The 14,501-nt window shown below is 38.1% G+C and overlaps 1 protein-coding gene across 1 annotated transcript in view; it reads left to right on the top strand.

Annotated features, from left to right (window-relative positions):
• Nucleotides 1-1,682: 1,682 nt before the first annotated feature.
• Nucleotides 1,683-14,501, top strand: part of si (sucrase-isomaltase) — a gene marked incomplete at its 5' end in the record, with an annotated part of 71,633 nt that continues 58,814 nt past the window's right edge. The window contains 11 exons of the mRNA XM_083914477.1: nucleotides 1,683-1,806; nucleotides 2,780-2,856; nucleotides 3,173-3,293; nucleotides 4,843-4,952; nucleotides 5,284-5,435; nucleotides 8,323-8,494; nucleotides 9,343-9,442; nucleotides 10,860-10,972; nucleotides 11,077-11,202; nucleotides 13,480-13,611; nucleotides 14,092-14,211. Of these exons, the coding sequence (XP_083770603.1) occupies nucleotides 1,683-1,806; nucleotides 2,780-2,856; nucleotides 3,173-3,293; nucleotides 4,843-4,952; nucleotides 5,284-5,435; nucleotides 8,323-8,494; nucleotides 9,343-9,442; nucleotides 10,860-10,972; nucleotides 11,077-11,202; nucleotides 13,480-13,611; nucleotides 14,092-14,211 (1,347 nt within the window). The remainder of the gene's footprint in view (nucleotides 1,807-2,779; nucleotides 2,857-3,172; nucleotides 3,294-4,842; nucleotides 4,953-5,283; nucleotides 5,436-8,322; nucleotides 8,495-9,342; nucleotides 9,443-10,859; nucleotides 10,973-11,076; nucleotides 11,203-13,479; nucleotides 13,612-14,091; nucleotides 14,212-14,501) is intronic.

Here is a 14,501-nt window from a genome sequence, read left to right as displayed (position 1 = left end):
ACACACACACACACACACACACACACACACACACACACACACACACACACACACAAGGTGCTCTCGCACTTAAACTCAGAAGCACTTTGCTCGGGCAGTGGAGAGAGCCAAGGTAAGATTGCAGCTGCAGGCTGTCTACCTGTTCAATAAAAAAACAAATCTTTATTTTATATTCCACTTCTAGCATTTCCCAATGATGCATCACAATATAATTATGAATCACTATATGATTATGATTTAAAAAATTATTGCATCACAATATAATTATTAATCACTATATGATTATGATTTCAAAAATTATTGCAATAATTTGCTCTGAACTTGCGGTAGCTTTCGGTTGTTTTTATTATGCCATTCTATCCATAATACTGTGGACAGACTGTGAGCAAGTTTGGTTATGATAATGTTATTTATCTTTAGCTCTTTGCCACTACAGTTAATTATTTACTGTAAAATGTAATGCAGCCCAGAGGAACAGATGTGTATGGAGGGCTTTGACTTCTGATGTTTAGACAGATTCTTGATTCAGATTCACATTTTTTTCATGCCAGTCTTAATTACAGGGGACAAACCTTCTCTTGGGCTGGCATTAACTTGGATAAGTCTCAAAGTAACCAGTGAACCAAAGGTTTTAAGTGAAAGTTCAAATGAAATATCAGATAACATTCATAACTGCCTGCACTCATGGGAACCTCAACAGTACAGCCATAAAGTGCCCCTGTTCTGTGTGAGTGGATCTGCATGTATCAGGGTGTCAGTGTGTGGGGCGAAGTAAAATTATATGCTGTTAAAGGGGGAGACTATTTTAGGCACTTAGTGTAAACTTAAAGTTATAATCCATAACATTTTCATCTAATCAATTGTCAGTTAAGTTACAATCTATCAAAGAGTGAGTTAAAACAATAGTGACTGATCAAATGACCCACTAATAAAAGCACTTCTACTTGCCTTTTTGCCTTTTGAGTAATCCAGTCTGCGGCAACATTATCTCCCTAGATGTAAATAAGTCGCAATGTTAATGTCGCTGCTTACAGTGGCTGGTCTGCCGGTCATACTCATCACTGCTGATTATGCTGTATTCACTTGCATGTTTGCAACCAGTGGTTCTGTATGTGTGCAGGGGGTTATGCACACGTTTGACTCTCTTTCTTTGCCCTTGCCTGCTCTTCACAGCACATTAAACAGGATGGCTATAAGCCTCTCATTCACCCAAATAGACATACCCACACACATACAGACATTCACCTTGTTTTTTGTCTCCAAGAGCATATTGGAGCTAATTGCTTGAGTGATATGATGAGTGCCTTTGCTGAGACTAGGCCTAGTCTGTCAGGCACTTTTGTCGACTCTCTGTTTCTCTTTTTTAAAGTCTTGTTCTCTTTCTTGTCTTTCCTTAACTCACATTTTTTTCAGTTTTATATGAGGTTTTTTCAACTTCAGCAAGCTTTTGCGGTTTCCAAGGTTAAAGCAGGGAAAATGTATGTGTGTTTACTATAGTTTGGTCCTTTACGCATATGTGTGTAAATGTGTGTCCTGCCAATGGGCCTCATTAAGCAAGGAAGTTTTCAAGACCTTTGAGACCTTGCCTTTAGTAAACTTGGTGTCATTATTGGGTGTTAATGATGTTGGCCTTTGTAATCACTCTCTGTGTCTGCTTGTATGTGTGTGTTTGTGTGTGATAGATGGGGAAAAGGCGGTTCTCAGGTTTGGAGGTGACCCTAATGGTCATGTTCATATTGATGACTGTGACAGCCCTCACTCTCATAGTTCTGTTTCTCACAGGAGAACCCGGAGTCATTAAAGATGGTAGGTGAACATGCTTACACATACATAAGAGATATATGTAAATAACTGAAAAACATTAACCCTAAACCTTCAAAATTGTGCCCCTCTTCTTGTGAAACTGTTAACGCCTTCTAGCTAGCTTATTAAAAGATCAGCACCGCATTTAGTTACATATTGTGGCCATATTTGATTATACTGTATTTATCAACAGTAACATATTTTCAGCCATAATTAAAAAAACAACAACAAAAAAATCACTAAAAAATAAGTCCATTGAATGATTAGAGATGGTCATTTGTGTTATGATGCAGCAGTAGGCTAGGGGACCTTCATCATCATTGTTACAATTATATCCACCTGGATATGGTACGGTAAACATAATTGGGAATTGGAAATGAAGGACAGTCGCATGTGAGTTTTGTTGAGCCATCCATCCACCCTGCACAGGGAGGATGTTGTTCTATAGTAACATAACCTCAATTCCTCATTTGTTCCTGCCATAACTACTTCCACTAGAGGGCACTGCTGAAATTACGTTTTAACGTTTCACTTGGTGAGGGCTATCACAATTGCTGGGATTGATATGAACAGTAAGGATATTTGTTCTTTTTCAAGGGGGCTCTAGAAAAGAAAAAGTCGCAATTAAAAATATGACTTTTTCCACCACGGACAGCACCATGGATTCATCATTAGACAGCACAGTAAGACTACTGATATTTCAGAGCCATGGTCAAGACCACAGATTAATTGCATCTACCTCAGTCGGATAAAGGATCAATGAGTCAGGCCAAAATATTCTGCTAAACAACCTCTCTGCCCTTGCACTCACTCTTCTACTAGGGGGTGGGATACTGAGATAAGGGGTATGACATCTCCCCTCATCACCCTTTAGATTACCTATTGGGTATGAACCTGAATTTAGTATGCAGTATATCCAGTAGTTATCATGATAAGACTACTGAATTTTTAACTTGAACATTTCATCTTTTGACAGAAACATTTGTTCCTCAATGTCCCAACATTTCTCTGGGCGAAAGAGTGGATTGTTTCCCTGATGCTGGCGCCTCAAAGGTATGAGTGACTATAATTTCCAAGAATGCAAAGTAATGTTTATAGAGAAGGTTTGCACAAAGACCTTTGCTTTATGGGTGCTGAGAGGGAGTTGAAGATTCCACAATGACTGATTTTATTACAACTCAATTCTTACTTTTACCATTGTCCCAATTGAAGTAGTGTTGATGTCGATTTCTTTTACCCTGGCCATAATGATTATTACAGACGAATGACAATGCTGATACTAACAACATTGTTTATATAAGCAGCAATGACAATAATGACAATGTGGATGATGATATTGATAAGGACATCAACCTCCCTGCTCAAACAGCTGCGATGCGAGCAGCGTGGATGTTGCTGGAGCCCACTGGACGAGAGAAATGTTCCCTGGTGTTTTTTCTCAACCAACCATGGATACACAGTGGAACAAGTGGAGCAACCGAATCCTTACGGTAAATTCCTATTTCCCCTCTCTCCAGCCTGCTCTCCCACTCTCAGAGTAATGAAAATACTGGGCTTATTATTTAGCTTTTTTTTATAATTCTAACTGCTCCACATTTCTTAAATCTGTCTTCACCACATAATTTTTCCTTTTTCAATGACTTTGCCTAAGGCATGCTTTTCTGTGGAATACGGCAAGGATGGCATATCAGAAAACATGACTGACTTTCCAGTATGCAGGTTTTTCTATTTTCTGCTTGATTTCACTGCCTTATGTGAACTCAGTTATTGTGCAAAAGCAAGAAAAAACATTGGACATTTTTTATCAAGTCTGACCTACTGAAAACACACAAGAACATGTTTTAATATATTATATAATAAAACATATTTGTTAACACTATTTGTTTCATGTAACAAAGACAGTTAATTGAAAAAATGGCAAACGCTTAGACTGAGAACATTATCAAGAACCACTGACCATATAATATATCTTGCTATGTCTGTAAATGTTACTAAACAGTGACTTCAGCTATTACAGAAGAACAAAAACACTCCTTCTTATATAAGTTTAACGTTCTCCAAATATTTTAACATGCATTCTGCCAAGCTATCGCTCAAGGCCAATATGCAAATGACCACATTTAACTCAAAGGCAACTGTGGACTCTGTAAGCATATTGCACCCTTTGATCATAGTGGAAATGGGGAATCCCCTCAAACAAAGATGTATTCTCAGGGTATGGGAATACATCTGTGTTTGAAGGGATTCCCCATCCCAGTTCACCTGATGAATTTTAGTTGTTGTTGTTGTTACAATACATATTTGTCATATTCACATCAAATGAGTTTGTTTTCCACTGTACTTGTGATGCTGTGATAATTTCTGCACAGCCCATCCAACAATTTTTCTGTAGAGTTTAGATGTCAGTGGGGCACATAGTGATCATTAAATATAATGCTCATGTTAAAGGCCTCTTGAATATTAATATAAAATATTGGTCAGAGAGGTATATTTATCAAAGGAATAGTTTGACATTCTAGGAGTACTTTCGTCACAATGACGTTGCCAGGCAACTAGCAGCACATAAAACCTGTAGAAACAAGTTATACAAACAAGATATAAACATGTCAACCAGTGAGCTCTGTAAGGTGATTGATTTTGTTACCTTCACACAGAGTGACAGTAGCAATTTCAAATCTTTGTGTTAAGCTAAGCTAACCTGCTGCAGGTGTGTGCTTTTATTTTTCTTTACTGTCCAGACAAGAGTGCTATAAATCTCCTCATCTAACTCTCAGCATGAAAGTGTACATTAAACAAATAAAGCTTAGGAAATTACCACAATGCTTAAAACTACAGCTCTGTGTTGGAAAAGCAGACATAATTGCTGTGTTGTTGACCTATTCTGGGAATAACTGACCACTATAGTTCCACACTAAGAGTACTATTTTTGTTTCATTTAAACTTTATTTTGGGTGTTAAATGTCGAAACATTTCTTAAAGTAAATATTTTAACTGTAACATAACCTTTACCCTCCTTATGCCATGTGTTTAATTTCGCAGTAATGAAAGCCCGATTGAAGAGAATGGCCTCTCCTACTTTATTTGGAGCTGATATACAGGAGCTATCATTTCACGCAGAGATGCAGACAAACAATCGACTCCGATTTAAGGTACACACTGAGAGACATCCTGTTAAAATACTTTTTTTGCTTGTACACAAATTCAAACTCACATCCACACAAACACACACACACACACACACACACACACACACACACACATACATGCACAGAAGTAATTGTGAGATAAATCTAGCCCAGTCAAGTTAATTTCAAAAGTAAGTAGATTTATATCAAAGCATGCTTAACACAAATGCTGTACAGAACAAAATAAAACAAAAATAGTAATGTACACAACAAAGTGCGAACATGAGCGTGAGATATGAGGCCACACTCATACTGACTGTATTGTTGTTTCTTTCCTCTTTCTCTCTCTCCTCAGATCTGTGATGCCCACAGGCAGAGGTTTGAAGTCCCCCATGAGCACATCAACAGCCTCAACAGTGACCCATCCAGCCCCATCAGCAACATACTGGAGATGACACACAAACCCTTTGGCCTTATTGTGCGCAAAAAGGGTCACACAAAAGCCCTGTGAGTGTTCACTATGTGTGTTCATTTTGTGTTTGTGTTGGAGGGGGGCAGGGTGGTTTATAAGAAGTACAATATCACATTGTTTGCCATGTAGACACTGGACAGTGAAGGAAATACAAAAGACAGTTGTGAATATTCAAGAAAATGTTTTATGTTTAACATTGCATTATAATCATAGACTGTATACAATATGGACAAAGTCTCTGATGTTAACCATGGGTTTCTGAATAGCCAAATTTAGCTCAAAGTGGGTGGCTCCAGTGGCTATGGCTGTCGCAATTTTGGGTGGCAATGAGGTGGAGTGTGGATGGAGCTGAGATGGACCAAAAAGGCTATACTATCTGTACTGACAGTACGGTACTTTACTGTACTGTCTGTGTATGTTAGCCACCTGTGTGTCCTAAAAGCATTCAAGCCCTTATTGCTGCATGCCTTTAAGCCTTAATATGATTAAATAAGCGAATTATATAAAAAATGACTCCCAGTACAGCTGTCATGAGGGAGGAAATTAGCTACAGAGACCAAAACTCTTACAGTCTGGTACGACAAACAGTTGTTAACAGGCTTATTTATGCTGTAAAATTGGGTATTTTAACATGGGTATGGGTCTATGGGGATTGACTTGCTTTTGGAGCCAGCCTCAAGTGGCATTCGAGGAACTGCAGTTTTTGGCTTAATGTTTCAGCACTGGTGATTGCTGCTTGGCTATAATACAGACATATACTATACATAATAAACTACTGTATTGCTGCACCTGTAGAGAGGGATGATGGGTGAAACATTTATAGTAGCAGGAGATTGCTATGGTAAATTTTATTAGTTTATTATTAATACTTATTAATAATAATAATTGCGATAAATAAAACAGATATTACAGTGCACTCAGTTCTGTACTTTATGCTTCTTTCAGGAAACTGATAAAACACAATAAAAACCATTTAAAGTTTAGTTACATTTTAAAGTGCAGCTTTATGATGATACTCTTTCTACTAACTTTAAAAATACCTGAGCGTCTTTCACAATGTGTTTATTGCGCAAGCTGATATTGTGATCACGAAAACATTTTGTGTTATTGAGCAGTATGGTCTTTCTCAACAGTGCACATGACCTTCACCCAGAGGCAGTGAGACTACTCTAAAGATTATCAGCTATTTAGTAACCAAATTGCTCTAACTGTTTTCCTTTCATAATCTTATCTTAACGGTGCCACATGTTGTGTAAGTCACCATTATCAGTGTGTTTTCTGGTGTATTTAGGAGATAGGTCAGACTTTGTATTTTTAAGAGCTTCTCTTTTTGTTAAGTTTATACTTTATGAATTCTAAAAGGTGTATATTATCTGCATTATGCTCATCTCATAGGAAACATCTAGGAACTCACTCACTTTTTGAGATCAGTGCAATGGTGTCTACCAGTGGCAATAATACATAAACACATCTTAAGACCCATGCCCCCAAAAATTGCCCCAGAGTATGTTTCAAATGGCTTAATCATATTTAACCTTTTACAGGAAAATATTGAACAGCTGTATGCATACACATTCTCAACATGTTTCACTGCATGCTGTTAATTAACAGCTTCATAGTATTATTATGCCTGTACAACTTGTTTTTTTTGTCGTGTAAAAATGTCTTGTTGGAATTGTAAGAAAATTATTTGATACAATAATCTACAAGTCTAAAGTTCAGCAACGTCCTGCTTTGGTGGTTGTTATAATTATCAAGAGCAATATTGCATGCACTGGTTAATGTTTTTGTAACTATTTGATAATATATTAACAATATGAGCAGCTTGCAAGTCACTAAAAAGTCCATGAAGTAAGGTGATAACTAAGTTTTGTACAGTGTACTTTTTATTAGGACTGGGACGATATGCTTTTCCCCTGATTTGATACTTGGGTGCCTATTTGATTTGTATTGCAATTTTTAAGTAGTGCGATACTAAAAGTATTTTAATTTAATATTACAATTTATTGCGATTATGTTTACTTTTTAATCACAAGACCATGGAGAAAAGTTTAATCATATATTTGGACAGACATTTACTTTGGAAAATCTGGTTTGTGTAAAACCAAAAGTGTTTTCATACCTAATTGTGTGTTTAGCGTTTACGACGATTAAAATGTGAGGATGAAGGTTCACAGATCGCGGAGCATCCATGTGATGTCCTGTCACTCATAGACTTCAACAATGAAAGCAGTAATTTCCTCCTACATCGAAATACGGTACACTATAATGACACAATTTAATCAATTCCATCCCCTACTTTTCATACCATAAAAATTGCACTAAGCAATTTATAATTAAATGTTCACTAAGGTTTAATTTATCTAAGTTTCATTGATTGATGGAGAGTGTCAGTCTGACTCATCATTCATGCTTTAAATATCTTGGTCGATGTGTGTGTATTCTGTTCCCATAATAAAAGTTATGAGTGAATAGATTAATTCACTTAACACAAAGGTAGCCACTCCTGGTGATGCTCTTGACTCTGACAATGATACGTTAAAATAAGTTACAACATCCTACGATGTAGTCCTATTTTTTACTCTATTCAGAAGTTCCTGTGTTGTCATAACAATGCACATTTACAATTTATCCTTTATACTTTATTTGTATATTTTGTCTATATGGCTTCTTTTTTGGGATCTATACATAGAACAGAACTATTTCGACTAGCTTGATGGGATGATCTGTCTTCCACTTGTTTTTTTCAACTCTTCCACACGTCCTTGTCTCGTTCCTATTCCCACTCCCTTTTCTCGCTGTCTCTCACTCTTTTTATTCGTCTCTCACATTTTCTTTCTCACCTGGTCTCTTTTTTATGTCACAGCACCTTCATTCTCTCACTCTCTTGTCTCCTTTTCTCTTCTTAAAAAAAAATTATAGGTTTGACACTACAATGGCCCCACTGGTGTATGCAGACCAGTACCTACAGCTGTCTGCTAAGCTTCCAACCGATAATATTTATGGATTGGGTGAGCATGTGCATAGACAGTATCGCCATGACACAAACTGGAAAACCTGGCCCATCTTCACCAGAGATGCATTCCCTAATGGGGTAAGGAGTATGCACACACAAACATGCACACACACAGCAGAATTCAATAAATGAACAAAACATATTTTTTATGCTGCAGTATCACATATTTTAACCCCTATAATCTTTTGTTTTCATACTGTTGTACCAGACAAAATGTGTGCTCAAAGACAGTTCTACCTAGGATGTGTGTGTGTGTGTGTTTGTGTGTGTGTGTGTGTGTGTGTGTGTGTGTGTGTGTGTGTGTGTGTGTGTGTGTGTGTGTGTGTGTGTGTGTGTGTGTGTGTGTGTGTGTGTGTGTGTGTGTGTGTGTGTGTGTGTGTGTGTGTGTGTGTGTGTGTGAGTCGTTTAAGTGTTATGTTAACATGTGCTCAACATGTGTATTCTGTTTCCCAAAGGACATCTAATTGAATGCCTTGTAATATGATTAGGCAGTAAGTGAAGTCTCCCCCTCAGCTTCAAAAGATTTCCCACATCCCTCCTGGTGCCTCACATCATTTCCCTATATCCCCCAGGGATCAACACTAAGTTTTGAAAGTAGTTGCAGGCTGGCAACCAGTCATCAGCTTTTGGCTGCTGAATCAAAAAATAGACTAACAAATCATCTTTATTTAAAAAAAAATAAGATACTATGCAGTTATATGTCAACCTTATAATGAAAATGTGACATTAAATAAACAAAAATGTATAAACTTCCTTTTTTTAAATTTACATTATTTTATTTTCGTTTATTTTGTTTATTTATTTCTTATATGTTAAAAAGTGGTTGCTAGTGATGGCAACCAAAGATAAATAGTTGGTTGCCATTTTCTCAAAATGGGTGCTGTTACTGTCAAGCCCTGTCCCCTCAAATCTCTGTCTCTCTGCAGGGAACACATAACCTCTATGGACACTATCCCTTCTTCCTGTGTCTGGAAGATGGGACTGGAAAGTCATTCGGTGTCTTTCTTATGAACAGCAATGCTATGGGTAAACACACAAACACTCACTTACTCACTCACTCACTCACTCACTCACTCACTCACTCACTCACTCACTCACTCACTCACTCTCTCACTTTCACTCTATCTCTCACTCTTCCAAAGTTTGGTAACGGTCGTGGGTCATTTGTCACCAAGGATTTGCCAGAGACTCTCTATGGGGTTTAGATATGGACTCTGGGATGGCTATTTCATTGTTTCAATATTCTTAGCTTTTAGGAACTGCTTAACCTGTTTTGCAGTGTGACAGGAGGCCTCGTCTTGTATAAAAATGACAGGCTTATTGGGAAACAGTGAAGGTATTGCATGTTGCCAAAGAAGGTTCACAGAAAACATCCCCAAAACCATGACTCGACATTGTTCAGTTTAAATTTATTTGGGGCTGATATGAATCATTTTGTTCTGCGTAAGACTGGGGAAAGACTGAGCCCAAATGTCTAAAGAAGTCAGTAAAATTTGGAGGAGGAAGTGTCAGAGTCCAGATATAAACCCCATAGAGAATATCTGGAAAATCACTAGCAACAGTTATGACTAGGAAACCCACTACAGTTACTGAACTATTTAAGAGACTGAAAGAAAAATGGACAAAGATCAAACCAGAGCAGTGTGAGAAACAACTGATGTCCTGTGGGTACAGATGTGCTGAAGTCATTCAAAGCAAGGGTCTTTACACTTCCTATTCATTTTTTATTCCTATAGCCCTAAAACAAACAATGTTTAAATCTTCTTTTCTGACAAAATATTTACTGTTCTCTAATTTCGCTCACTGTTTTTTTCTGTTGTTTTGTTGAAGTCCCTTGGTTATTTAAAAAAAAAAAACATGCTAGTACAGCAGTGGTATAGACACAGCGGATATTCTATCAAATTCTGAACAATAAAAAATAACAGTATTATATATATATAAAACATAAATATATAAACATAAAATAAACATGTAAATATAGATATACAATGTTTATATTTATATACATTATATGAATATAAACATTCACGCGTGCAAATAATGATTATACAGTGACAAAGTAAGTAAGTTACTGTTAAGTAATAAGACACAAACAAAAAGGCAGCAGGTTCAAAGGCACATGAACCATCAGTTATGCGTCATCCTCCTAACACAAATGGATATACTGTTGCCTCAATCAAAAATATGTGCTGACAAATCAAAGAGAATATTGCATCGCTATTCTGTTATATGAAGTAGATGACTGAAAGCAACGGTAATGCCCGCTGACATGTTTCTCTTGCTCAGGTCTATAGTCTCTTGACATAAAAGCTTTTTTTGCCTCTCATGAACTACCGTGACTGTGTTTGTTTATGTGTGCACCTAAAGTCAGGGTCATGATTTATAGTTAACAAAGGTATCAGGATTTAGTCTGTGGCGTTTCCATCCTGTGTGTCTTTTTTAGAGGTAACTTTGCAGCCGGCTCCTGCTGTGACCTACAGGACGATCGGAGGAGTCCTTGACTTCTATATTTTCTTTGGAGACACGCCAGAACAAGTGGTGCAGGAGTTCCTTGAGGTGAGTCAAAATAATGACTTGTATTTTTTAAAGAACATACTTTATATAAGAATATACAGAATACACAGTAATGCATTAACAATATGTCCAATTATGTTGTCCAGCTCATTGGGAGACCCGTCATTCCTCCCTACTGGTCCCTAGGTTTTCAGCTTTCTCGGTGGGACTACGGCAGCCTGAGTGAGGTCAAGAAAACAGTGGAGAGGAACCGTGCCGTGGCCCTACCATATGTAAGATCTTGACCTAGCTTTTCTTTCACTTAGTTTTTTTTTTTTTTTTGGGGGGGGAATAGTGAAGCGAGAAGGCTCCACGTTCGCATCCCGGCCTGGGCCTTTCTGTGTGGAGTCTCCCCGTGTCTGTGTGGGTTTTCTCCGGGTACTCCGGTTTCCTCCCACAATCCAAAGACATGCACGTGTTAGGTTAATTGATGACTCTAAAATTGCCCGTAGGTGAGAATGGTTGTCTGTCTCTGTTCGTCTCTATGTGCCCTGCGATAGACTGGCGTCCTGTCCAGGGTGTACCCCGCCTCATGCCCGATGTCAGCTGGGATGGGCTCCAGCACCCCACGCGACCCCGACCCCGGGATAAGCGGTTGAAGATGAATGAAGATGAATCATGGAATTCAGGAAATATCAGCCGTGGCCCCTAGAGGCTAATTACAGAGGCTAAGACAGATAGCCAATGGGTTCCGAGATGAGGTGGGCCTTCCAGTCCTCTAGTCCATACATACGGATCTCATAATCAGTCAACAACAGACTAGGAAATTAAAACATGGCACTGATTTTCTTTGCCAAGCGAGGAATGAAAATTAAGCACAAAATCGAGGCAGGATTCTCCTCCTTACCGTAAAACGTTATAATTCCTTGTCTCACTTTCAACTTTGTAACAATGTATACAAAGTGCTGCTACAGCGCTGTTACAGAGACACTGAGAGCATTGACACGGAAAGCTAACCATTTACAAATTGCACAGCAGAATGGGCTTTTAGGAAGGTGGATGATGGGAGATAAAACGGACCGTTTCAGACAGAGGTTGAATGTAGGTAAATTCAGACAGACACAAGAAAAAAAATAATTAAATTTAAAACTGTTTAAAACATGCTCTGGTTAAAACCCCAAAAACAAGTATGAAACTGAAAATAAGCCTAATATATGACCTTTAAGGATCAATACTTGCGCACCTCTTGTTAAATTTGAATCACTCATGCACTACTGTCTGGTTCTAGAAGCAAGAGTCTTACACAATACTATCTGTGAAGACGTGATATGAAGGTTGAAGCAGGAGTTCGACAGACAGTCAGAGTGATAGCGATGGCCTTTAGCTTAGACGGGGTAATCCAGCTTTCTGTCAAATAATGGAGAGTCTGCTGGGCTCTATAGGTTCAATCCCAGGACAACTATTTTTCAAGCGTCACTGAATGTTAGTGCTGATCAAAGATCAATCGACCGAGTTCCTTTCATTATCTCATTCATCCTGATCTGAATGTTAAAACTACTCCAACACCTCTTACCTTCTGAGACACTTGATGAATACCAGTTCTGGTTGACATTTTCTTGGGATATAAGCCTCACTGCTTATCTTCGTCTTGGCTTGTGAATAGTAACTGTAAGAAGTCCCTTTCACACAGAGCAATGACATTTGATGTACTTTCCACTCCTTAATTACTGAGGTAAACTCCTAATCCAAATCTTTATATGTCCCCATAAAACACTTCAACTATGTCACAACAAAGCAAAGACTGCACCCATCAAGGACGCAGTTTGAACTCTGTCTTAAGGATCACATACAAACACATGTCTAACCCCTCAAGATTTTACTCTGATAATCTCCAATCTCTCAATCATATCCAAATACATTAGGATGCAGCTGCTTCCTCTCCTGCTGTACTCAGGGACATATTTGATAACCATTAGATAGACCACAGAGGGCATTATCACATTCTCCCTAATATGTCTGGAGCTGATTACCATTAGAGGAAGGATCTGGCAGAGCCTTCCAAACCATCTGCTCTATTGATATGAAGTAGATTTTGGCAGACAACAGACAGACAGAAAGCAAGCATAAAGTCCAACCCTGAGAAAAAAAAGTGCTAATATCCCCATTGTCCTCTAAAGGTCTATCAGCATATTAACCAAGTTGTTAGCACTCACATCAGGTCCCCAAAAATCCAGAAAAGGCAGGTCAGACAAGCTAGAAATTATAACTTTTTTCCACGTTTTTTTTCATGTGAGGCTCAAATGGGAATATTCTGTGATAGGGGGATGCGTTCAAGTTATATTGAAGATGCTGAATTTTGAGTGGATGTGTTATGCACAGAAGTGGATGCATGAGTGGGTAACTTTAAGAGACATTAAGAATCATTTTTAATTCATTACATTAATGCAAGATGCAAATATTATTTTAATACATTGAAGCCTTGGATGCCAGCATTTTAGCATTTTATGGACTGCACATTTGCATGTCCATGAGGTGCCCATACATTAAGCATTTTTCTTCTTCTCATGCAGGACATCCAGTATACTGACATTGACTACATGGAGGATAAGAAAGATTTCACTTATGACAAAGTCAAGTTCAGTGAGCTGCCTCAGTTTGCCAACTACCTTCATGAGAAGGGACAGAAATACATCCTCATCCTGGTAAGAAGTGCTTAATTGTGAATGACGCATTGTGTATTTGGCATATTGACAATGTAACCTTTAAACATCTCTGTGCAACTACAAAACAACAATTGACCTTCCATTTCTTGGACCTTTAATTGTTCAGTATTCTTATGCCTATATCACACACCAAATGTTGGCTGCTTCGACATCAGAAGCATGACAGATATATGTTTAACTATAGGAGCTTTCAATCTCAAACCAATGACTCCATTAATGATCAACTTACACAGTGAGAGTTTGAAAACCACAGCCAATGTATGTCTTATTGTTCCTGACATAAAACCCATAATGTTGCAACATTGTTGTTTAACTTGAGTAAATTTCAATACTTCTTTTACAGGCAGCTAAGTTGAACATGCCCCAAATGGAAGTTTTTTATTAACAGTTCATTTGAAATAGCCTTTGTTTTATTATATGTTTTTTCATGTTTTTTTGTGTGTTTTCATTTGCCTCCAGGACCCTGCAATTGCTACCAGTACAAGGGTAGGGGGTGCTTCATATGGCTCCTATGACCGTGGAACTGAGAAGAATGCCTGGGTCACTGAATCAGATGGGAAAACTCCTCTTCTAGGAGAGGTGAGACGCATTTGGGTGCAAGAGAGAACTGGAGCATGCATACAGATGAAACTGAGTGCCCCCTTGGTTAGATACGTATCTCGGTTCAAGTAAAGGATTTCCCTCCTCCGGATAGTAATGCTTCCCATGTATGTACCATGTATGTCCAATGTCTACATCTTGTTTAAATGGCTTACCACAGTGATACTCAATGTTTTGCGAATAATGGGTCAACACAAGTGTTAATTGTAAGAGGTAACGCAAAGGTATGAGTCATATAGGAAAATGGTATGAGCCAAGCATAGGTTTGA

Source organism: Echiichthys vipera (genome assembly GCF_963691815.1).
Source record: "Echiichthys vipera genome assembly, chromosome: 5".
Taxonomy (NCBI): Eukaryota; Metazoa; Chordata; class Actinopteri; order Perciformes; family Trachinidae; genus Echiichthys; species Echiichthys vipera.
This window is presented reverse-complemented; position numbering and strand designations above follow the sequence as displayed.